The 26060-nt window shown below is 44.2% G+C and overlaps 1 protein-coding gene across 20 annotated transcripts in view; it reads left to right on the top strand.

Moving 5' to 3' along the window:
• FNBP1 (formin binding protein 1) overlaps positions 1-23773 on the top strand; it is an 89134-nt gene extending 65361 nt beyond the window's left edge. For 2 of the 20 annotated variants that reach the window (XM_064393325.1, XM_064393324.1), the window contains 11 exons: positions 2526-2723; positions 3682-3708; positions 4093-4275; positions 8920-9006; positions 12125-12139; positions 16165-16274; positions 17979-18111; positions 19112-19233; positions 19565-19704; positions 20072-20230; positions 22458-23773. In XM_064393325.1, coding sequence (XP_064249395.1) covers positions 2526-2723; positions 3682-3708; positions 4093-4275; positions 8920-9006; positions 12125-12139; positions 16165-16274; positions 17979-18111; positions 19112-19233; positions 19565-19704; positions 20072-20230; positions 22458-22492 — 1209 coding nt within the window. In that variant the 3' untranslated portion in view covers positions 22493-23773. The other 18 variants (XM_064393339.1, XM_064393338.1, XM_064393343.1 and 15 more) reach the window with 17 other exon arrangements.
• The last annotated feature ends 2287 nt before the right edge of the window (positions 23774-26060 follow it).

The raw sequence follows: 26060 nt of genomic DNA, 5'->3' as shown, positions 1-26060 counted from the left end.
GAGAGCAGCATAGGAAACTCAGGGATCTGGAATCCACCCTCTGGGTGGGAAAAGGGGGAATTGGGGCAGCAATTCCCATATTAGAACAGCACACTCTACTTGAGGTACAGCTTTTGGTGCTGCATGGTGAAATCATGCTGGGGAGATTCATATCTCAGCCTACACTCTGCCCAAGTCTTAGCAAAACACACATGGAAATTAAACTGGGTGTTGGAATCAGGGTGAATTTTATGTTCTCTTGCTCACAAACAAGTCCATGATGGCTCATACACAAGTGTGACACTGGAAAATGATGACTTTGAGCATTGATAACTGAATTGACCAGGATTTCCTGTAAACACTGTGCTGAGAAAAATGTATTTAACCAAAATAGTTATATCTGAGCAGCTACAAAGGGTTTGGTGTGTCCTGTCTGAAAATAGTTATGTTCATAAAGAGTTCTTTCTCCTTAAATATTTTTAAGGATTTTTTCCTCTCGGGAGCAGTCATTTCCAACTGTGTTGATAATAATGAAAGTGCTGGATTGGCTATTAAACATGCAACAGTGTAAATAGGATTGCTTTGTGCCCTCACTGCACTGCATAGAATTCCTGTTAATGCCAAGGGAAACTGCCTGGACTTAGCAGAGAATACTGGTTTGCTGTTACTGTGTTTCTAAGTCAGTTTTAAACATTTTTTTTTTCCATTTCCCTTTTCTAACCACTTGAACAACACAAAGGTCGTGTGGCAAGTGTGAGCTGTGGTGACTGCCAGGTGAACCTGTGCAGAGCCTGATTCAGAGGGCTCTAGCAGCAGATAAACTGAATTTGTTATGGGCTTGGAGTTCCTGTTATGACATTATCTCTGTGATATATGGAGCATGCTGGTTATTTTTAGCTCCATTGTAGTGGAACGATGTTTTCAATAAATGGAAGGAACACTGTAAAATTCAGAGGGGAAAAAGGGAAAAGCTCCATGCACAGGGTAAAATACCGGTGGAGAATTTAATATAACATAGTGCAATCTCTTAGAATCAGAGAATGGTTTGGGTGGGAAGGGACCTTAAAGCCCATCCAGTTCCACCCTCTGCCATGTTCAGGGACACCTTCCACTATCCCAGGCTGCTCCAAGGCCTGTCCAACCTGGCCTGGAACACTTCCAAGGATGGGGCCTCCACAGACCCCAGGCTCTTGTAAACAGTCTCTCCATCTTTCCTGTAGGCTCCCCTTAGGTACTGGGAGGCAGCAGCTGAGTTACCCTAAAGCCTTCTCTTTTCCAGGCTGAGCATTCCCAATTCCCTCAGCTTTTCCCACTCTTTCCCCTCTTCTTTCATCCTTCTTCATATCACTTTCACAGATCTCAGGAAGTTTTAATGTCAAACAAGGATGGGATAATGGAAAGTGCTGTTCTACCTCCCTAAAACTCATACTCATGTAGGAATTTCATGGTGCCACATGATAGACTGAGGATCTTAAATCCATGTTGATCTTCACAATCCCATGAAGACTTTTGCAAAGCTTTTCCTGTTATCTGTGTTTTGCTCAATGGAGCCTGGCCTCTGGATATGTTTATATCCCAGCAGATTTCTCCTGAACAGCATTTTACCTCGAGCCATTCACAGAACCTGTGAAATGCCCTAAAAGCAACAAGTTCTTTTTATGTAACAGGGCAGTGATGCTCTTCTCTAGAGAATAATAATATATTTGTGTGCCAATGCACAGCATCTCTAGTGATCTTGGAATACAGCTGTTAGAGTATAACATAATCTCTCTTCCCAAGGAAACAAGTAGATACATCTATTAGGATATTTTTTCCTGAGTCCATTAGATTTAAATGCATTTGGCAAGCTGAGGTCTGAATTTGATCTTATGTATAATTAATTTTGTTTCTAGACTTGAGTAGGAAGAAAGCTATGGATTGGTTTGGCTTTGATTTGTTTGTTTTTTTTTTCTTTTCCCTCTGTCCAAAACAAAAGAGCAAAGCCATTATACACAGTCTACAGCCAGTTTGTGGCTGACTTAGATGCCTCCAAGCAGTGCCAAAAGGGAGTTTGGCTTCAGTGGCTCCCACACTAGGGCACAGGGCTGCTGGTGTGACCTTGGACTGCTCAGATGTTGAGTAAAGCTCATGAAACATTTACAGCCATTTACTGCCACTAAATTCACAACCAACTTGTTGACTTGTGGCAGAGTGATCACACAAGAGCTCTGCTTTATAGGAGTCTTTAGTGGGATTTTCCTCTGATTTGCTAACAGCTGTATTCCAGCAAATCTGTACCTTAAATCTTTGTTATGAAACACTTACTGAAGTGTGATTTGCTTCTCTAGTCAGCAAAGTTCATAAGCTCTTACTCCTTTTCAGCAGAATGTGGAGAGACTTTCACTGATCCTGGGCTCTGGAAGGGCATTAATTCCCAGGAATGAGCTGGTCACTGCCAGGGTTGGTCCCACACTGACAAACCTTCCTGTTCTGCCTTAAAGTGCCACAAATCTGATGCCAAGCCTCACCTGAGATGTTCACTCCTGTGTTGGTGTGTCCCATTCCAGGATTCCCAGATGGTAATAGAAGCCTTTAAATCAGGGTTCGAGCCCCCAGGAGACGTCGACTTTGAGGATTTCACGCAGCCCATGAAGAGGACAGTGTCTGAATCCAGCCTTTCCAACTCCAGAGGGGATGGGAAGTCAGAGCCCAAGTTCGGTAGCAAATCCAAGGGCAAGTTATGGCCATTCATCAAGAAAAATAAGGTACTGATTTGCAGACTTGAGCTTGGTGCTAGTATGTGTTTTGTGATTAACCTGTGTCTTGTCTAGTAATCTTGGCAAGTTTAGTTTTTTAAAAGAGAATTTTAGATTCAGAAAGTTAATGACTGATGTCTTAATATGGTGTTTTGTTGTAGTCTTTGGTTACTTAAGTTTCTTTATAACTTTAATTATTTTTTTCTTGTATAATTTAATTATGTTGCAGTTTTTGAATTAATTTAACTTAAGTTGTCACGTCTCTGCCATGGTCCATTTCTGTTCCTAACTCGGAGAAGGAGTTGTAAACCACTTACCTAGTGCCATGTGTGCCAACTAACATTGTTACCTGTGGGAAGCTTCAGTGTGGCATTACTGTTTTGACACTCCTCCAACTCTCCTTGGCTTTCCATTTGCGTTGTCTTTCCAGTCTGTGCACTGGGGTCAGCAGGTGGGTGGCTGGGAGCAGGGAACTGCTGGGATTCACTCTGAAGCACAACTAATGGAGCAGAACTAACTGAGCAGTTGACTGTTTAAAAGACCATATTAACTTATGTACCCATTAAACCTTTTTCATCCCACTGTCATACTTTACACCATAATGCATGGCAGCATTTATCTGGGGTTACCAGGACGTGTCAGGGGGACTGGACTCAATCAGGTTTCAGTAACACTGATGGAAGCCCAGAATAGCTTTGTTGTTTTGACCTCACTCTTGCTCTGACCCTTTACCAAACCACTTAAATTTGAATTTTCAAAATCTCCATCTTCTCAAGGGGTCATTCCTGTAGTGCTGGTGTGGGAGAGGACTCGCTGTCTGGTGCTTACATCAGTGTAGCCAGAACAAAAACACAAGCAGGACTAACTCCTGAGCAAATTCATAGAGTGATCTATACAAGTGAAGTGTGATGCACGTTGCTGAGGTATGATTTGGAAGCAGGAAGGAATGTGGTTTGTTGTTTTCCAGATAATAGAAACGCTACTGGGCACTAAGGTACCTTCCTTATCTGATCCATTTAAATTCAGGTATTTGAAAGCTCTATCCATATGCATTATTGCAGCTGTCCACAGAGCAGAACAGGGCAATTTATGGGGATAGTGCTGCATGGAAGAGTCTGCATGAGCTTCCTTCAAAATACCTTTGTGTTACTCTTCTGTTGCATCACTTACTAATACTTTCATTTATCACAACTCTTCATTTAACACGACTCTTAACTACTGCTTTCTCCCCTCTTTTAAACCATGGCCTTTAATATTTAATTATTTAATTGGTTTTTTCTCTGGATTTCAAATATTGGTTTTGATGCTTATTTTCGTTTTGTGTTTTATCTTTTTATTTTGGTTTTTATTCTGTCACTTCTCCATCTCTTATACGTAGCTTATGTCCCTTTTAACATCCCCCCATCAGCCCCCTCCTCCTCCCCCTGCCTCTGCCTCACCCTCTGCTGTTCCCAACGGCCCCCAGTCTCCCAAGCAGCAAAAGGAACCCCTCTCCCATCGCTTCAACGAGTTCATGACCTCCAAACCCAAAATCCACTGCTTCAGGAGCCTAAAGCGCGGGGTAAGTTCTCCTCTGGATACCTCTCTCTCTCTCTCTTTCTCTCTTTTCTTCCTTGCGCTTTTATTGCACGTTCTGTTATGTAAAAACTTTTGTTTTGTGAACGGTTCCATTGTGTTTTATCATAACATGCAGACAAATCCAAGGGTTCCCAACATATGAAGCCATTTGTAGTCAAAACCCCCACAATGAAACCACAAAAAGTGCAGTTCCTGATGGAAATGACCCATCTGGGTGTCTTGGGGGAGGAGGGGGCTGGATAAAATATGGAAGGAGGAGCTGAACATGGAGTAATGCTCATGTAAGAAGTCAAAGTCTTTAGTTTTTCTCTCTGCAGGGGGAGTTCAGCTCAATGTCTGTGTCAGAAGGAGATGAGCAAATTAGGAGGGATTCTAGGAGATAATAATTGTGATTGCAGTTGGTGAAAGCTCAGTCTGGAATGATGTGACATTGTCACTGGAGCAGTGGGAACTTTGCTCCAGTCACTCAGCTCATGGTTCAGGTGCTGCAGTGTTAGTTTGGGTAGGAGCTCTGAGTCTTGACAAAGGAACTGGTGAGAGGAGGAAAGTGAACTGATTCTGGGTGGTAACAAAGCCTTTCCATGGTCCATGTGTGCTTTAAGCCAGAGCTGCCAGCTCAGGGGAGACTGGGACACAATTCCCAGCACCACAATGCACAGTTTAAAATCATATTCTGTGTGCAAAAGCTTTATTGGTGCAGTATGCAATTTCCAAATGACAGAGGAGAGCTTCTGAGGGAGCAGGATTTGGGATTCCCCTGCCAGCAGCTGCAGTGCAGTGTCAGTGCTGGAGGAAAGATGCTGAAAGCCTCCACGGCTGATTTGGGGATTCACCTGGGTTTGGGTCACACTGGACCAACACTTTGTGACACATCACCACTGTTCCAAGCTCAGTGTCCCTGTTTCCTTTGCTGTTGATAAAGAAGGAAATATGGCCTGAGGTTTTCCAGGTCAGCTGCTGTTCCTGTTGCTGACAGCAGCTGTGGTTATATTCATGAACCAATGCTGAAGGGTTTGTGTGGAATTAAATCCTCTCATTGGTGGTCTTCATAAGCAGTAAAAAAAATGTCAGGTCCCTGAGATAACATTTGCCATTTTTCAAACAAAAGTAAGAGTTTATCTTGCCAGAAACTCACACATGGCATGGCTCTGCTGAAAATTTGCTGGCACAGTGTGGCTTTGCCTCCTAGGTGAAACCCTTAGAATTATTTTCTCCTGTGAAAATTACAGGAAGAAGACAAGTGTGTTCAGTATTTTAAATGTTTTTTAGAGCAGACACTAGCAGTGAGGAAGTGACTACTTAAAAAAGCCCAAATTCTGCTCCAGGCACTCATTTAGGTCTGATGACTGGAGCTGTATAAAGGCAGAGATGATTTCCATGGGGAACTTCAGTGGTTGGTTACAAAGAACTGAGAGCAGTGCTGTAAACAATGCACTGTCTCATCTGGTTACAGACAGAACAGTTAAAAATAAAGATGTTTTAAACAGTTTCAGTTCTTTGCTAGGAAATTGCCATTTAATGGGATATTTAGAACACAAAAAATCCCATTTCTTCCCATCCCTGTTTCATTGGGGAAGTGGGAAGTTTCTAAGCTCTCCAAAGGCAGGTTCTGTACGTGTCCCTCCTTACCTCAGTTTCAATTTGGCTCAGAGCATCTTTTCTCAGTGGTTTTTCCAGGTGGAGACAGAGTTTCAGTTCTGCTTGTGCAGCAGCAGAGCTGAGGATGTGCTGGGTGGTGGCACCACTCCAGGGGTGGCAGCTGGAGCCCTCCTTGTCCTGGGCAGTGCTGGGTCCCTTTGGGGTGAAGGCACTGCTGGAGGTCAGGGGGTGTGTGGCAATCTAATGCTCCATAGTGGCATGCAGAGAACAGAATGTTGAAATGAGTATTTCCTACTTGACTTAAAAATACTGGTTTGTAGTTCCATGGGCACTTCACCAGTTTGTATTTACAAATCCCTACTGACTGATTGCTTGGCCATATAAGCAATTATAACTAACAATTTTAACTAACTGCTTTTCACAGTTCCTGAAGGAAGGCCATTATTTTATGTATTAAATAGCTAAGAAATCCAAGCACTCCTTAAGAATTCTGCATGCCATATTGTTTTAAGTCCTTTGTGTGAAAGGCAAAGTAATGAGAACAATGTCCTATAGTCTTCTCTGGAATCCCTCAGATTTCTGCTGACACATTCGTTGAGAATGTGCAAGGAAGAGCTATTGCTAAATCTTCATTTAAACCTTTCACTGTGTTCTTTTGCTATTTCATTTCCTTCCCCTGTCAGCTACCAGGATGTTTGTATGTAAATACTTTTCCTGCCTGACTCATCCTGAGGATTTGGAGTCCAGTGTTCAGATCATCATCTCTTATCCCAGAGGGATGAACTCAGGCCCCTTGGATCATTTGGAGATGTGGAGGAGGAGGAGAGGCTGAAAACCTCTGGCAATTTGCTCTGTCTCATTTGGAGACTTGTCAAATTCACATTTTAGAGCTCCTTGGTGATTTGTATTTTACAAATGGTCAGACTAAGAGATCATCAAAGTGCCATATGACCTTCAAAAATAAAATCATTCTAACCAGGCAAAAGGAAAATCAAGAACCACCCACAAATCCTTTAAATTTATTAGGTGAAAAAGAAGAACATTTGATCTGTACATCAGGGAAGCAACTTTTTGGAAGGTCGTGCAGGGACCAGCAGGGCAGCACAGTGTAACAGGAGTTGGGACTCTGGATCATTTCATTTGCTCTGAATTGTCTCTGCACTGCTGGGTTTGTTCCCTGGCAGAATTCCACTCCAGACACCTTCAGTGAAGGTGTCCACAAGGCTCTTTAAATCTTATTTTAGAGTATTCAGCCAAATTGCCAAGAAGGTGCTCCCTGGATTTCTTGATAAAACTGAGCTCTCGAATTCTACAAAGCCAGAGAAAAAAGTTTACTTCAGAGAAAATGGGATCACACTCCTCTTTTGCATTGTCTTAAGGAATAAGGAAAAGAAAAGTAACTGTTTGACATGAGCAAGTCCTGAGACTGTAGCAGGACAAATTCCAGCAGCAGGAATTGCACATTGTAATTGATCCTTGAAACACAACACGGGAATGGATTCCCATACAACTCCTCCATGAAATCTGGGAGATCAGAATGTGTCTGGAGAGGAGGAGTGTTTTAGCAATTTTCTTTTAAAATTTTGGTTTAGCATCTTATGTTGCGTTTGGCAAAATTGCTGGTGACTGTTAAAACAAATTATATAATTGGCTATGATATGTTCTGTGCCCAGTCTGGTTTTAATTTTGCTTCCAAACCAAAAATCCAATGAATCTTGTTTTCATGGAAGGAAACAGATGCCTGAACAATTCACAACAGATGCAAGGTTAATGTGGAGGAACCAATACCAGTATCAGTGGTCACTGCCAATATGAAATCCTAGTCTGTTAAAAAAAAAAAATTTAAATATTTAGGTGCTGACTCTGGTCAGTGTCTATGGTTTTCTAATCACATTTTTGTATTTCCCTCAAAGCTTTTTTCTTCTAACCCCAGCAGCAGAAATGTCCATTATAGAGAATACCATAAAACTGTTAGAGCACTTATTATGGATCAGAGCTAGGAGAAGGGGAAAAAGCTGTCATACAATTTTGTGAATGTTTTTTTCAAACAGCTGTTTTAAAAGACACTATAAAATTAGTATAGCAGTTCAAATCAACTTCATCTCTTTAGGGAAGTTAAAGCCAGAAGAGCACAAAGAAAGAGGAACCAGTTACATAACCCATAATTTCATTTATGCTTGCTCTGCTTTTTCTAATTCCATTTTGAGGACAAAGGAAACGGTATTCTGCTGGTTGATACTAATTTTGTGTTCTTTAGTTTTATTGCTGTAGCAGCAGTAACATCAGCACCTTTTTTTCAAAGAGCAATCCTCCAAACTAACAACATCCAGGGGTAGAACTTACACCTTTGAATGACTCCGTGTGCTCTGTACTTGGCTTTCCTCCCTCTCCCCTGAGCCCGGGAAGTGGCTGAGCAGGGAGGATGCTCTGGGAGCTGGGGCAGACATTGCTGTCAGTAACCGAGTTCCATAAAGCACACGGAGGAAATTTTGTGGTTTCCTTTCTAGTGGAAGTTGTTGACTTCATTACAATGTGATTTTATTTCCATTGCACCCGTTGCTGCGTCCCTCCCTCCCCGTCTCCTCTGACACTCTGCACTCCTGTCCCTCCACACCCAGCTCTGAATCTGCCCCACTGATCAGTACTTTGTTCTGTGAGCATGCAGAGGCAGCAGGCAAAGCACCCCTTCTCCAGCCTGCTCTGTTCCCTGCCCTGGGAACACTTGTTCCAAAGTGTCTCTCTGTGCCAAGCCTGGGACTTTTTGGTGGGTGGGGTCATTAAATCCGTGGCACCGAGAGAAATGTCTTCTGACCTTGGTATTGAAACAAGCATTTAAAAAGACCATGTTTTCTGATCTCTCTGAGCATGCTGAACTTTTAATACCCACCTGGCTCCCAGGAGGCTCCCACTCTGCACTTTGAGGGTAGTTAAACACCAAGCTGTCTTTCGCTGTAGAAGCACTGAACACTGAGGTGCCGCGCTCGTCCCCGGTGTAACCAATGTGTGTTTTCTCTTGCTGACTCACCAGCAGACACAGTCTTTGTATATTCACAAAGAACTCATGAAGAGGACTTTAGGGACACCCACGTGTGCCGTTGAGGCTAGGGAATATGTTGTAAGTCTGAGTATGGTGTGATCAGCCCATACTGTTGCTACACAGTCGCTAACCCCACTTACAACGCCGGCCCGAGTGTGCTGTGGCAATGTGCTTTGTCAAAGAGCCAAGGAAAATTTGGGTGGGAGGCAGGTGGCAGCTTACAGTGTGATGTGCAGGAAAGATAATGTCTGCTAGTCCTGGAAATGCTGAAATTGGCACAATTAAAGTAGCTGGACCTGTGAAATTCAAAGTGTTGCAAACAGGTTCTGCACATTTATTTTAAATTATTTAATTAATGCAGTCTTGAGCATCATGAGCCCTGATGGACAGGAATTCTGTACCTTGGTTGTGAAGCATTCTCTAGAGCCTTTGGAAGCTTCTGGGAGCTGTCTATAATGATGATAGTTCATGGAATCAAGATGTGACCTCTAAATCTGCTACTTGGACAAAGCAGAGTATGGGGAGATTGTTACAGGGCCACTTAAAAAAGAAAAGAAAATTACCTCTTGGTTGTATGTCTGGAAGTCCAGTGATTTATTTCAACCCTGTTTTCTGTAAGTGAGGTTGGTGGCCGTGACTGTCCAATAACACATGGACCTGCTGGCTTTCATGCTCTCTCATGTGTTATTGAAGCTTGTGGCTCTTAGACTCTTCATTATTTTCCCTGCAAGACTAAGCTAGGCTTGGTTTAAATTGACAGCTTGAAACACATTTGCTCATTTCAAGGAATTGTAACTTATTTGATCATTCAGGGGGAAAACACCTTTGTTCTCCCAGGAGCTGTGAGCAAGTTTCTAGCTGTGAAAACCCAATAGAATGGGCAAAAGTAGTTATGTAGTGTTTAATGCAGATTTATTTTCAATCTGCTTATATTTGTTTATAGAAACTGAATCACTGTCATGTAAAATTACCAATAAATTTCAGAAACGGAAAACTGTGAACATGACTTATTTCAGCATTTCATTGTTTCCAGCCTATGAACTGCTTTATTTATACTGGTTATAACAATCCCTGATGTACTATTTGGAAATGCTATTAATAAGTTCTCTATTTTTGTCATACTTAACAGCAAAAGAATTGGGCATACAGTGTCTGTAATCCCTTTCAAATTTGCTGAATTTGCAGCAAAAGAATAGCCTTGATGCAGCTGATTCTCCAGTATTTAGTGCCTTTAGAGTGAGTAGTGTTTAGCCACTAGCGCATGTAGCATACATTTGTGCCTTTTTAGAGTGCTTCATAGGTAAATATTTATTCTGCACCATGAGTCTTGTCTGTATCTATGTACAAGAATCTCAATTTGTGCTGATCATGTCTATGCTAAAGTTCACAGGAGTGCTAAAGCAATGATGCAAACACAAGCTGCCTACGCTGAATTTCTTCAGACCATTCTTTCTCCTTCTTTGATTACTCTCTCCAATGGATTGGTTTTGTTTGCTTTATTTTTTTAATGGCCTCTTTAGCTCAGAGGGTGAATTTCTTCATGGCACTGTGATTATTATCATGTGTTTATTCCCTAATGGACTGGACTGCAGAGGGAAGTGTCACTGCTGCCTTGTCACTGAAGGATCAGTTCACATGCAGCATTTCACTATTATTTCAAGACCTTTTATTTTCCTTGAATGGCTGGCATGTGTTGCTGTAAAAATCCTGGTAACTAATGGGAATTGTTATTTTGGGGAGGAAAAAAAAAGTGTATTTCTTAAATCTGCTGCCCACGAGAGGTGTGGAGCCTTTATTTTAAATCCCATCCTAATGAACTGTGTTTTTGCTAGAAATTGAGCATCTGTTTGAAAACACCATTGCCAGGAGCTGTTGGTAGTGCCAGAGAACTTGACTGGAAAGAGGTTCCCAAGTCTGGCAGCACAAATCCTTGCCTGGAGAGAGGCATTTTCCAGCTTTTACCTTCCAGCTGTTGTTAACATGGAGTGTGTGTTTTTATACCCTCAAGTTTGTTGGGTAGTTGGAGCATTTCACAACTGTCCCTGAAAGCTGGCAGGGCAGCTCAGTGCCCCTTGCTGGAGGAGGAGGAGGAGGCTGGGTGGAGTTTGGATTCTCTTTTTCTATCTGGCTTTAGATCCTGAGCAGCAGCTCACTTGTGCTTGGCACAGAACTGAGCACTGGCAGTCCCCCTATCTCTTGGAAATCCTTCTGAGCTGCAGCTGTTCTGTCATTTTGCAGTGCTGGAAGAGGCTTTGGGAATTTTGGTGGTTGTGTGCCCAGGCACAGTTGTTCACCTGGGAGTTTCTGGGGCACCTGCCCAGAGCTGTGTGTGCAGGTGAGGCAGGGCAGGTGCTGCTCCATGGGCACACTGCTTTCAGTCTTGCTTTCCCAAAACAACTAAAAGATAATATTTGGGCTTTGTCCCAGGAAATGTGGTAACTTCTGGAGAATTAGATCATGTATGTCGTTTAAGGAGGTTGAATAATGTCTTACCATGCTGTCATAGAACCAATTTGGTGTCAAGAGAATAGATGTTTTTTTTCCTCCTCTTTGGGCCTGACCTTGTCCAACTGGCCAAAGTACGTTTGAGTCTGAGTATTTGTTTCTGAATTGTTCAAGAATGTGAAATGGCTTTCTGTGCCTTCCTGGGCAGCACTCTGCAGTCCACAGGGACAGTCCAGGGGTGTTGTCCTTTGGCTGCAGCCAAGAGCCAGGCATTCCCTGGAGGTCCCTGGTGCTGGGTGCTGCTGGAGCTGCTCCTCTCCTCTCCATGGAGGTTTGGCTCAGGGCTGACCCCCCAGAGCCCTTCCATGAAGTGGCTGATGCATTTCAGCACATTTTTGATCCAAAGTGACACCCATGCATTTGCAAGCTGTGAGTTTTCCCCACCTCAGTGCTGTGATGAGAGCTCCCAGTGTTGTTGGTGTAGCTGCTGTCAGTCAGTCCAGGTCTGATCTCACCTGTGCCCAGCTCCTGCACTTCCCATTCCTGTTTCTGGCCAGGTCGTGGCAGCTGCCCAAGCCCATCTTGTGAACTTTTGCACAGATCTGTTAGTGTGACCCATTTTGCCTTCCAACAGCAAGGGGATTGTGTCATTTTATTGTAACATCAGCCTCAAAAAGTTCCTCTTCTACTGATGCATTGTTGTTTTTTCTCTCTCTCCCCCCACCCTGTATCTCTCCAATTTTACATGAAGCTTTCTCTCAAGCTGGTAAGCACATTTACAGCATGCCTGTCCTGTGTTTTAATCACAATTTCCTGTGTGTGTTTTAATGTGCACTGTGCCACATGTGACATGACACTGAAATTAACTGTTAAATTTGTTTCTTCTTTGTGTTTGCTTTTTTTGACATTTATCAGATAAATCTGAATACACAGGTCTGGAGTCTAATAGAGGTGATCAGAATTCAGTCTTCTAATAAGCTGCTAAAAAATTAACTCTAATATATAGTTTAGTTTTCACTATTATAATCTAGGGCTATGAAAATGTAGAAAAACAGTATCAAGCAATTCTGCTATTGTATAAGTATACATTAAAACATTAAAAGAAGGGGAAAAATTAAAATAAAGGTGTCTGTGCTTGCTGGACTTTTTCCAGAGAGCCATGCATGTCTTTCTGTGTAAAGTAGCTGCAAAGTTTGCTTTCCATGTCCAGTATTACTGGAAATTTGCATCATAATCACCTACATTTTACAGCCCTATGTAGTCCTTCAGAATAACCAATAATGACATTAATTAAAGTTCTGTAAACCTTAACCAACAAGGTTAACTCAATCTGATTTGACTTTGCAAATTGAGAGATATGAGTCTGTGTGAATCTTAAATTCCATCTTGGATGCAGCTGGGAAGGTTACCTGAACTGTGGTAAGATAAAGATGTTACTGAGCTGGAATGGGACGGGGTGACAGACCTGGGAAAGCAAATTACGTGCACAAGGTACTGCTTTGCTTCAGACACTCCACACCTTGTATGTCCCACAGCTTGGCCACATTCCTCTGGCCCTGGAGAGCCCCTCAGCAGGAGAATGTGCCTGGTGTGCTGCCCCACCTTGTGCAAACACACGAGGGCCACAGCCAGTGATGGCATCTGGGGACCTCAGAGGATCCACAGGGACACCTAAGCTGTGTCAGCTTCCAAGTTCTCTTACTGCTCACCAGTTTGTGCCTTTGGGTGCTCTTTCCCTTCCCTGTGAGGGTGGGCAGGCCCTGGCACAGGGTGCCCAGAGCAGCTGTGGCTGCCCCTGGATCCCTGGAAGGGTCCAATGCCAGGCTGGACAGGGCTTGGAGCAACCTGGGGTAGTGGGAGGTGTCCCTGCCATGGCAGGGGGTTGGAACAAGATAATCTTTAAGATCCCCTTCAACACAAACTGTTCTGGGATTCTACATTTATCTCATGCTTGGACACATCACTGTGGGCCTCTTCTGCTCATGGCAGCTCATCCAGCTCATCATGGGCACCAGAGCTGGGCCTGGAGCATCTCTGGCAGTTTTGGGTCCTGCTGCTGCTCTGGCAGCACAGTGACTTTCTTGGGCTCCTTTAGCAAGGTTGCTTCTCCCTGAAGAGCTGTGGTAGGTCTTAGGAATGATGGGAGTGCCTGGAATACCTGCAAGCCTTCTTCTGGCTGCTGCCAAGCCTCTGTCCTGGGAGTCCACTGCATTTGTACCAGATTTCCACTCATTTTCTTGCTCACAGTGCTAGTGTGCTGTGTAGCTGAGTTAAGCCTTTGTATGTAGGAATAAATCCTCCAAAAATGGCTGGCATGGCATTTCCCTGGGACTTGCAGAAATTGGAAAGATGTGCAGGGAGGGCTGGGACCCATTTTTACCTCAGATGGAGAAAAGCATCTTTTTGTAATCTCCTCTCAGATCCTACTATGCAAGAGCCAAAACTGAGGCTGAAAAAGCTGATGCTCTCCTCACACGTAGCTTCAGTCCAGAAACTGGTCCTAACACAGGCTCTGTTTTCACACTCCTTCATCTTGGGACAATTGGAATCCTAACTCAGTCTCTTTCTGCAAGGAGACCTTGTGAGCAGCACATCAGAGACAGCACAGCTTTCCCCTCACCTCACTGCTGCAGCATTTCTAAAAACGTAGGCAATGTCCACGACTTGAGAGGCAGCCCAGGTGTGTTTGTGCTTGAGAGCATGGAATGTGCCCAGCTTGTGCAAAAACTGCTCCTTGACTCTCCTTTGTGGAGCAGGGGCTCCAGTTTCTGATAGGAACTTCCTGAGCACAGCCTAAAGCTGGGGTGAGGTCACCTGCCAGCCTTGGGTGTGCAGCTCCATGCAGCTCCTGCCTTGGTCTGAAGCATTGTGAGCCAAGCTGCTGGATTTAGTCCAGCTTAGAACTCTTGAATCAAGTTGAAAAATCAAAAATGAGGTACCAAAATGATGCTTTTCCAAATTTCACTCTGTCTGTTGCATTCTACTAATGTACAGCTGGGGATGTTTTCAAGCCTGCTTTCACTTCTGCTTAGAAGTGAGGAGGATATGTCAGAATATGTTATCTAGACTTTCCTGTAAGTGCTTGTTTGTTTACAAAGCTGCCTCCAGATGCTTTGCCTTAAAAAGATGTGTGTGGTTTTAGTGTAGATTATCCATAAAATAGATTGAATCACTCTCATCTCTGTTGTGATGTGGGAGTTGCTGTCAAGCAAAATCTAAATGTTAAAGAAAAATGAAAATAGATTTCTCCTCTACCAGGCACATCAAGTCATGTAAGCACTGGTAGGATTCTGTGTGGGTAAAGTTTCAGAATCAGCATAACTTTTAGTAATTTGTGTTAAATTTGCTTTCTCATTGTCTCACAAATGGAATTTTAAGTGTATTATTGCAGAGATGATCAAAGCTTCACCAGAAGCACATGCCATCTTTGGCTGACAATCAGTACAGCAGCAGTTTCCCCAGGCCTGCTCTGTGACTTTGGGATGGCCACTCCAGAGGAGGTGACCTGTGTGTGGCTGTCCTCCAGCCCTCTGCCACCCCCAGTTTGGTTTGGAACAGCTGCAGGAGGAAGTCCCAGAGCCCCAGCACATTCAGTACAGAGCCAAGGTCCAACGAGCAGCTTCGTGGCAGTGTCTCCTCTAAATCCTCCTCCTCAGAGAGAAATTTGGTGTTTTAGCAGGCCTGATGGCCCAGCCCTGCTCAAGGCTCTCAGTAAGCTGAGACCACTGAATTTGGTCACTCAGCTTTGTGTTTTTACCCTTCTATCTCCCATATTCCACCTTGGAAATGGGACAGGGAATGAGCAGAAGCCAACACAAGCAAAAGCTGCCCAAATTCAAGCTCATGCACAAGAACCTCGCTCCCTTATGGTGCAACTAATCACTATTAATATGTGTTCAGTGTAGCCCACCCAATCTGCCTCCATTGCCTTCTGGCAAGACAAAAATAGGTGTAACTGTGAAGAAAAGAGTGTGGATGTATTTTATGTGTCATCTATCTGCCATATCAAATTGAGGCAATCAAGAGGAGACATAGCAGAAGGCAGAAAAGGGGTTTTCAAGCAGAATCACACAAAGGTAACCACTGTGGTCTTCACATTTTATTTTTTTTCCCTTTGGTTATGATTCCAAACTGACTGATTCCATGGCTTTGATATAACTTCTGGTTTTTATGTGAGTACAAGTGAGAGAGAAAAAACTGAGAAACTTTGGCGTGGAATGTGGACCCTGGAAAGTAAGCAGCATGTTTTTTTAAATTGCAGAGTCCAGTGGGGAATGCCTCTGTTAGCTTGGTGTGTTCAGGAGAGCCCTGACATAATTGAACTGTGCTGGAGCAGCAGTCAGTCAGCAGTGCACAGGAGAAGTGCAACTGTGACATGGGAATAAAAGCCAGGAACTGCTTTTATTGGAATGCTGTTTGTAGCTGAGTGAAAGAAGGCAGCATCAGCTTTCCATGAGAAGGGAACTCTGGTTAAAAAAAAAAAAATTATACAACTGTACATAAAAATAATTTCTCATCTTAGCTGTTGAATTCTGGAATTCTCCAGCTGATCTTCCATTAGTCACTGTTAGGGAAGCAGGATGTTCCTGGGATCATTTTGAGAGCATCCAGATTCCTCACCATTCAGGGACTGGTAACACACTGCAAATGAGAACAATGCTTCAGACCACTGTGATTTTGCACAGGTTTTTTTGAGCTGCTTTCAAAATGCAATCCCAAAGGATTCTTTCAGAATTTGATTATTAATTTTTCTTCCCTTATCCCCCCCACCCTCCATTCCACTCTGTGCAGGGAGCAGGCCCAGAAGACTTCAGCAATCTCCCACCTGAGCAAAGAAGGAAGAAGCTTCAGCAAAAGGTCGATGAACTAAACAGGGACATTCAGAAAGAGATGGATTCAAGGTGAGTCAAACCTCTCCAATGAAAAGTGAAATTGCACTGAGCAGAGCCCCTGTGTGATGGATGTGGGTAGATCCCAGCAGGAGAGGCTGTTATGAGATGATGGCATCATCCAAAGTCTGATCTGTAGCTCAGATTTCCTGGAAGCAGGAAGATAATGACTCCTGGGCTTCTGTGAATGCTTTTTCTACAAGGCTGCATTTATCATTCTGGTTGAGAATAAGGCTATTTTAGCTACACACTTTTAATTGATTCTGGCAGCCTGTATTTGTGCTTTGTGTTTGTTCACGTTCTGTAGTTGCATTAAAGATTCAGCATGTTTTGTTTGTGAGACACAGAACTTTTCTTCCCTGGAGGATATCAAGACTGGTGTCTTCCTAAACACTGCTTTGCATTTGTACACATGTGCCTACATTTTGTGTCAGCTTGCTTTCAATAACCTATTTATTTTGCCTACTAACCCAGAATTTTTCCTTTATATTTCATATCACAGACGAGAAAAGAAAATTGCGTATGGTTAATGATTTCTCATTGCTTTGGTTTTTTCCTCTGTGGTAACCTCTTAGGTTTGCCTCTGTGCAGGTTTTTCTTTCTGTTCTGTATTGATTCCGAGGTAACCCAACATTAAATCAGATATGAAATTGCAGCAGAGTGAAGTTTAAATGAAGATAGTTTATGATGGAGAAAATAGCACCAGCAGTTAAATAAGAGTTAAACAAACAGTAATAATTGTGACTCATATGTTTGCAACATTGTCCCTTAAGGCTTCAGGCACAGAGCAGTCCCACTTCCTTGCCACCCACACTTTTTCCCAGTTTCCATACACACAAGGCAAAGGCACAGGATTGCAATTGTCAAGAGTTTGGTGGGAAACTCTAAAGTATAAAGAGTGTTAACTTGAGCCGTGGGACTCTCATTAACCTCTCTCCCACCAGCTAATGCCTAGAGAAAATCTGAATAGTTGTGCCTAAAACCAGCCCACAATTCCATTTTCAGCTCTGAAATGTCCCTCAGCAGCTGAGAGAAGCTGCCCTGGGACTTGGCTGGATGCAGGGTCACATTTTGTAGCCTCAAGTCTGTCTGTCCCTGTGCTGTGGCAAACACAAACCATCTGGAGGCAGCTTCCTTTCAAGCAGTGTGAAACAAATAAATATCTTTCAGATTATTTGGGTTGCTAAAGACAAGCTGCAACAGGCAGGGTGAGAATTTCTTGTTTGTCCTCCATTTCTGTTATTGATACATCTTTGTTCCACTTTCTCAACTGGAGGTCAGCCTGTGATGGATGATAATGATTCAACTGTTTGTCTGTGCCCTGAAAACTGGGAAGATATTAGTCTAGAAAGTTGGAGCTGTCATAGATTGCAATGGTTGTGAGATTTATTATTATTATTTTCCCTAGGGCAGCAAGTAGGTGCTGTTGTAGTACATAAAAAACCATGTCAGGCTAAAAATCAATATCAAGTATATTCTCACGTTGTAGGTAACTCACTGGTTTTTTATTTCTGGCAGTGTAAATTCTCTTCTGGCAAATAATTTTACTGTTCTTTTTTAATGGCTGGTTTTACACAGGGCAAAAGCCCCATCTGGGTGTTCTCAGTTCCCTTTGTAACAGTTTAGGTTGAACCTCAGTGTGAAGAGGAGACAGTTTACTAAAGGCATTTACCCCCTGCTGCACTAAATGTGTTTGATTTTTGTTTTGCCCCTCAGAGATGCCTTAACAAAGATGAAAGACGTGTACATCAAGAACCCCCAGATGGGAGATGCAGCCAGCGTGGACCACAGATTGGCAGAGCTTGGGCAGAACATTGAAAAGCTGCGATTAGAAGTTCAGAAATTCGAGGTATGAGAAGAGACATGTCAGTAAAAATTTCAGTAAAAAGCAGCTCAGCAAATGCTCAGGTCTGAGCAGGGCCTTCCTGGCTTTTCCAGATGTATTGATGCACTTTGTTGTGTGAGGGCAAGGGCTCTGTGAGCAGTGGCATTAATTGGGGTCTTTGGGCTTATTTGTGTCACACAAACTTGCACCATCTCCTGTGGCAGTCAGCCCACAGTTAAATTTGCCACAGAAAACAAATTGTGCTAAGTGGAGGTGAAGAGAATATGTAGTGCTCTCTGGACTGCCCAGAGGGCTTCAGATGCTTATTTAATTAATTAAATAGATTGAAGCATCATGTTACAGACGTCTGTGGAAAATCAGAGTGACATAAATGCAAAGCATCATTTAGAGACTAACAGCAAGACAGAAGCCATCAGATGAAATATGTTTTAAGGAATAGTCTGCCATGAACAGGAAGCTGCTTGGTGATATAAAATCTCCAGAACAGAAGGGGAGTGTTTGGAATATATGAAGTCCATTATAATTACATGAGAAGGATTAGACAGCTGAGAAAAGACTTCACTTTCTACATTATGCTTTGAACATAAACAGATACAGCCCATTAATTTCAGATGTGGTTTTACTATCCATTGCTTTCCTACCCGTTTGAAATCAGTGGCTCTTTCATTCTCCCCAGCTTTTGTTCTTGTGCATTCGGCAGTTGCTGAGTTTCTGGTGTTACTCAGACTGCTCTAAGCAGCCACACATGATTTCAGTTGGTTGTGACTAGAGCAGCATCATCTCCTGCTGGCTGTTACCTCTTCTCTCTCAGGGTGTTTCCAGGACCCAGGGCCAAAAAATAGCTACATTTTCAATAAGTGTGTTTTTCAGCGAGACAATCCAGAATTTGAACAAGTGACCACTGCCACTCAAAGGAAAATGTGAGCATGCTTACAAACCAGTGTGTGTTCTGTGGCTTGGTGAACAGGGTGAACTCTTGTCTGTCTGTCTGTCTGTGTGGCAGGGCTGGCTGGCGGAGGTGGAGGGGCGGCTGCCGGCTCGGAGCGAGCAGCCCCGGCGCCAGAGCGGGGTCTACGAGGCACAGAACCCCTCGGGAGTGAACAGCTGTGCCCAGGACCGGGAGAGGTACAGTATCTGTACGGGCTGGGCTCAGCAGAGCCCCTGCAGGCACTGCCAGGGCTCTGCAGCCTCCTCCTGCCTCACATTGCTGCTTGCTGACTGTGGTGAGCTGTGTGACAGCCCCCTCGCTCGCTGCTCTGAGCCAGTGCTTTTTCACAGCTTTTACAGTTAAAAATGAGGCTTCTCACTCAGCTCTAGTCACAGCCAGCTCCAAGCAAGCTCTGGAATCGCTGAGCTGCTCCAGCTGGAGTTGCTCCCTTGTCCCAAGCCTGGTGACTGAGTGGTTCTCTGCTGCTGGGGTTGGTTGCTATAGTTGCTGTGTTTTTCCTCTCTTGAGCAGCCCCGATGGCAGTTACACAGAAGAGCAAAGCCAGGAGACTGAGATGAAAGTACCTGCAACAGACTTTGACGATGAGTTTGATGATGAAGAACCACTACCCACCATAGGAACGTGTAAAGCTCTCTATACATTTGAAGGTATCACTCAAACTTTACCCTCATTTCACAGACTGGAGTTTTTAAAGTTGATATGCCAAGGGCCAGTGGGAAACCTTCATTAAACCTTAAATAGCCAAGGGGCAAGTGAGGCTCTGGTGTGATTCTGTAGAAAGGCACCAAGACAGGGATTTTTCTCCTGTTGCACAGGAACTCTACAAGAGAAAGAACCAAAGCTCTGCTGTCAGGGTCACAGTTCTGTTTCTTTATGTACACACTGCTGCCTCCTGAATCATAAGCTCCTCTTCTTGCTGCCAGTGATGCACCAAAAGCTTTGTCCACCCGTGGTCTGAGTTACTGATTCCTGCTGTGCAGCACAGCCTGACGTCCCTGTTGCTGTGTGTTTCAGGTCAGAATGAAGGAACAATCTCTGTAGCAGAAGGAGAGATGCTCTATGTGATAGAAGAGGACAAAGGGGACGGCTGGACGCGGATCCGAAGGAACGAAGATGAGGAGGGCTATGTCCCCACCTCCTATGTTGAAGTCTATTTGGACAAAAATGCCAAAGGTGCTATGACCTATATTTAATGCTATTATTATTGTTTTATTTGCTTTCACAGAGATAATCCAAGCCTGAAGCTGCTCTGTGTTGCAGATAGAGCCTTTTAAGAGTCTGTACAATGCCACCAAGTGCATTATTCCGTACGTGGACTAATTATGGCTTGTTGTACTGCAAAAATGTGCTTTTCTTGCTCAGAGAAGGGTAGTGTGGGGGAGTCCTGAAAGCAGAGGGGAAATGCAGCTTTGCCTGGACAGTGTTTGCTCTACTGTCACTGCCATTGCACGCCCAGCTTAGTGCAGGAAGCACAAAGCCCTTTGGATTGTTCAGGCTCTCCTCAGATACCCAGGTGGCACCTCAGACACATCCACAGGTGAACTGTTCGTCCCAAAGTCACTCGGTGGAACTTTATGGAGGGAATATTTAGACTGCTGGTTTGTGTCTGTGTGGGAGCCTTTCAGAGCCTGTTGTGTTCTGGGGACCTTTTTGGATTGAAAACTGGTGGTAATTTAGTTTAATGTGTGGAAGGGGAAGGAGAGATCTTACCAAAACCCCTCTACACAGCACTCTGTGGTCCTTGATAAATGGGTAAAACATTGAGAAAGCTCCTCTGTTCTTTCCCACCTTGCTACATTTCAGATGTGTTTGCTGTTGCAGATGACCAGAACTAATGGTTTAATTTTTGCTTACATGAGATCAATGGAGACATTCAGAGTTTGGGCTCCATAAGCTGCTGTTTGTTGCTTTTAATTCCTCCCAAATGTTTTGTGTAAGGAAGCAGTGCTGCAGGGCAGACCTGGCTGGAGTAAATGCCAGTGCTAAACACCTGGTAATGGGATACACTGAGAAATCAAAAGATTTTAGCCCTGTTTCAAATCAGGATGTGAGGATTCCACTGTGTTAAATAATTTGTGTTTATTCAGTCATTTAATCCTTCAGATTATTGTGTTTCCTAGACTTGAGAGTTCTTGGTGTGAAACAAGCAGCCTCATCCAAGTCAAATGCAAACTGAACCATTTTCTTGGGGGTTTATGGGCAGCAGGAAGAGAGGACTGCAACTGTACCTGTAAACCAGCATTGAAACTCGAGCAGTTCAGTGCTGGGTTGGGTGTTAATCAGTGCAGTGCCTTGCCTGCTGCAGGTGAAAATCTGGGCCTTGTTTTATTTTGCCATAATACAGCAGTTTTATGTTCCTGATGGCAAATACATAGTCAGTTGAGATGCAGAAGGGTGCAAAAAGTTTAGCCCCCTCTGTTGGCTTTTATTAACCTTTGAAAGATGGATCATCCATTCCCCTTTATATCCAGAACAAGGCTGAAGGATTGGAAATATGGAGTCACAGACTGGTTTGGGTTGGAAGGGACCCTCTCATTGCAACCTCTCCCATGGCAGGGACACCTTCCATCAGAGTGAAAACAAACTGTGCCAGGGGTGAAGGCTGACACAGCTGCAGCCATGTCTGTAGCCACAATGGAGGATTCTCAGATCATTAAAAGTTTTTCCATCAATTTTGCTGGATTTCAGGAACAAATCAAATGGATCTGTGAATATCCAATGTATAGGAACAACATTTACCTCTTTTATTTCTCAAGTCTCTGGTTTAAAAGAAAAGCTAAAAGAGAATGCTTCATAGAATGCAGCATAAAGATTTGGAGGAATTGCTGCTGTGTTTAAAAGGTGAACTTTGTTGCAAGCAGCAAATTCATTTTTAAGGTATTGGTAGAAGTGACTTGATTCAGTCCTTGAAATGGAAGCGATGACATTCCTGAAGATAACATTGTAAATACTAAAGCAAACTTCACAAACTTTAGTAATCCTTTCCTCTTTTTGGAAAGAAGATTGGGCAGCTGGCACTACCAAAGGCTGGTGGCAGCAGGGTGGGAGCTCAGCAGCCCCTGTGACTGTGCCAGCCCTGGCTCAGCCTCACCTGCCTGGCCAGGCTGTGTGTGTGCCACGAGCCAGGGGCAGCTCAGTGCCCCAGCTCAGGGCTCTGTGAGAAGCTGCTTTTCACTCAGCTGCAGCCTGTGTTGTCAGGGCTCTGCTGCAGAGCTGAGCTGAGCAGGACAGGTAAGTTGTGTGCTCAGGTGGTCTTAGAGGAGCCAAGCTGGCTCTGTGCCCTGCCAGTCCCTGTGAGAGCTCCTGATGACTTTTACAGGGGTGCCTCTGGTCAGGGCAAGCCCTGTCACAAAAAGAACAGTAATGCCTATCTTGTTTTGCCTTTTTTTTTTTTTTCCAGATGTACACAAACCACTTCAGAAAATCTCTGAGTAGGTTTGCATAGGCCTGTCCACCCTTTATTCTCCTGGTTTGCTGCTACGGTTGTTTTAAGAGCTCTGTTTGAGAAGGTTTTCTTTAGAAGAGATGAATGCACATGTCACATCTCCATCACTGAGAGACTTTGTTAGGTACCAGGTTGGCTCTGAAATGTCACTGCTGACGAAGGTGCTGCCCTGCCTGTGTCCATTTAGTGCAAACAGCACTGCTGTCCTCCTGAGTAGAGAGGAGAGCTGCAGGCTCTGCTCCCCTGGGATTCCTGCAGGAAGCTGTTCTGTGCACACCTGGCTGCAGCATCTTGCAGGGCTTTTCTGTACCTGTCTGGTGCTGAGAACTCTCAAACACAGGAGCTGGTTGGGCCTTTCAGCTCGAGCCTGACCAGCCTGTGTCACTGCCTCTGGTACCTCATCATCTGCTTGGCAACAAAACTGTCTGTCACTGAGGGATGTTGTGAAATCGTGTGACACAAAAATCCTGCATGGAGCAACCAGCTCTGTGCAAACCCTGCACTGCACCCAAGAGAGGCCACGTTCCCCTCCAGCAGAAAGCCTGGGTGGTTGTCTGGGTGACATGCAGGAATGGAGGCTGCTTTGGGAGGTTGAACTTCTTGATAAAAACTATTTTGGAGCTGTGGGCTGATGAGCATTTTGGCTCCTGTTCCCCTTCACTTCTGATGATATCAGTAATTCCTTATGGGCAGCTCTGGCATTGCCAGTGCTGCAGCTCTGCTGTTTGCTGTAACCATCATGCAGAGCCTGACTTATATAAATCTATAGGTAAAAGTTAACCATGCTGATGCACTTTTTATCTAGGATATATCTGATTATTTAATGCTTGCCAAATTATTTAGGAATTGGTAATGATAAACTGGACTGTGGCTTTTTAAAATCCTTTTGTTAAATACGTGCCCTTAGTTCTCCCAGTATAAAAAAAAATGTATATAACATAACTTAAAGACTAAAGTTACTTGAATTTGAATTGTTTTTATCCTTTTATATGTGTATAAATATAAATGGTTTTATAGGCTGTTCTTCTGCTTAACCCAGCTGTTTTGGTAACTGCTCAGTCCCTCTGATGTTGATAAGTGTTTTTGGTTACTCAGCTGCCTGCACCTGGACTTGCATAGGAGCTGCTGTTGTGTGTTAAGGTTTGTTCAGTCTGGCCAGTGTGGTTGTCTTGTTTCTGTTCTTATTTTTTAAAGAATCATCATCTGTCAGGAATCTCTTTATAGCTTGATGTACCATGGTGTCTTCTTCTAATAAACATTATATTTTCTCATTCCTGTGAGGTTTTGGTTTTTGAGTTTTTTTAACGACAGTAACTAGTAGATGGCAATAATTAGTGGCAAAAAATAGTGGCATTTAACTTTCCTAAGGGACAGCAAATGGCCCAGGGCTGCTTCTCACTCTAAGCAGTTCTTCTCAAGAAAAATATTTTACTGTGGCTCCTTGAAAACTTCTTTGTGCTGTCATTTGGAAGGATTTGATGGAAGTGGGTGCAGAGGGGGTGAGAGGGTTCCCTTGGTTTCTCAAATGCAAGGGAGGTTTGGACTCATGCAGCATTCCCTTGGATACAGCAGTCTGGGCCAAATCACGTCCTGGATTGCAGCTTCACTTGGCCAAAGGCAGAACTTGTCTCAGCCCCCAGGGTGTGGGAACAGGGATGGCCAGAGGAGGGGGTGGAGGCTGGGGCTGGCTCACTGGCCTGCATTTTGCTCCTTTGCCTTGAGAAGGGAAGGCCTCTGCAGCCTGTGGTGGAAAGGAAAGCTCTGGATCCCTCTGCAAATCCTTTGATTGAATTTCCTGTTGTTGTTCAGCGTCATTGATGGTCTCTGGAGCTGTCACTTGAACAGATGCAGTGCTGCTTTGCTGACAGAACATGAAAAAGCTGGTTGTTTTCTCAGTGGCACGCAGCAGGTGCTGGCAGGGTCCTGCTCCTGTGCTTTCCTCCCAGAGCACAGCAGAATCCCAGTGCTCATCCCAGGCTGGAGGGAAGGGCTGAGGCTGAAGGGTTTCTGTCTGAGTCAGGAGCCTTCCTAAGCCCTGTAACCCAGTAGATGCTTCATTGCTTTATTCCTTTAACCTCCTGCAGGCAGAGCTGCTCTTAAGGGACCCCATTTCCCCCAGCCTCTTTCTAATCCAGTCTCTTTCTTTTTGTCTTTCTTATGTTTTAGATTCCTAAAGGTGTTTGTGCTGGTGCAAGAACCTCGGGGCGAGCTTGTCACAGAAGGAGAAACAAAATGGTCTGTTTACCCTGCAGGCAATTAAAACACACCATGGAAAGCCAGACTCCCACTCTTGTCTGGAGTTCCCACTTGAAAAATTCAGACCTAAATTCCATCCCAGCACCATTCAGATGCTTGCTCTTTTCCATGGCATGCTACTTGTGGCTCGGATTTCCTTATCAGCCTCTCCCACTCTTCTGCCAGCCTGGCACAGCCCCTCTGTCAAACACAACACACACTTCTCCCAGCCCAGTCCCTCCCAGCCTCTGTCAGAGACCTGCTGGCTGCCCTTGGATAGCCAGAGAGTCCCAAGCATGTTCTGGTCTGTCTTCTGTCCCTTGTCCCTCAGTCCATCTGGATGTGCACACTGGTCCATGAGCATTTCACACGGTGCCTTCAGTGCTGAAGCTGCAGGTGCTCCCACCAGAGCGTGGGAAGAGGTGGAAAACCTCCCCTGGGGCAGTGTTACAGCAGCTGGACTGGGCTCCAGTCTGTCACTAGTAAATCTGATCCACATGCATCATTCAACATTCTGCCTTCCCCCAAAGGTCACTAATACTTGTCAGCCTTTATTTCTGTTTTTCCAAATCCAGGCTGATGCTCATTCCAGGTATTAAACCCCTCTGACCCTGCTGTTTCCTGAAACCCTTCAAGCTCACGTATGTACTTGTTTTCCTGCTTGTTCTGTCTGCTCCCCGTGTCCCTGCTGCTCCTCACACACACACAGACACACACAGCAGTGACATTTTGGTTGGCAGCCCTTGCTGCTGTCACAGGCCCCGTTTGGCTCTGGTTTCAGCCTGCATGCTCGCCCTGTTGCCTTGCCTGCGCCCACCTTCCTCAGGGTCACGTTATTTTGTGGCTCATGGTTTAATCTCTCTGCAGTTTTCTTTTGGTTGGTTTGTTTTTCAGCATTTCAGACCTGCCTTCTCTTTTTGCATGACCTCCTGTGCGTTCTCATCACTTCATGTTGGAATAACAGAGGTTTTTTAGATAAATAAAAGAGGAAAGAAAAAAAAAAGAAACTGCACTGTTTCCTTCTCCCATCTTGTCATGGACTGGAGCTGGACCCAGCAGCCAGACAGGAATTGTGACCACCCTGTTCTCACATGGTTTGGTTTGAAGCAGAAGTAGGATAAGTGATTCTGCACTTTATCATGTCATGCAGTGGTAAGAGAGCTACAATATCTCCAAAAATCACACAATCTGGACTTCAACTGCCTAACAAAGGGTTAATTTCCTCTCTAAACTTCTACAAACTTCTACATCCTGTCTTGGTTTCCCCTGAATTGTTACCATTGCTTGGGTTTTGCAGTCATGGACATATTTGAGCCTTGCAAG

Source organism: Passer domesticus, chromosome 18, assembly GCF_036417665.1.
Source record: "Passer domesticus isolate bPasDom1 chromosome 18, bPasDom1.hap1, whole genome shotgun sequence".
Lineage (NCBI taxonomy): Eukaryota > Metazoa > Chordata > Aves > Passeriformes > Passeridae > Passer > Passer domesticus.
The sequence above is the reverse complement of the archived record's forward strand: the minus strand, read 5'-3'. Positions and strand labels throughout refer to the sequence as shown.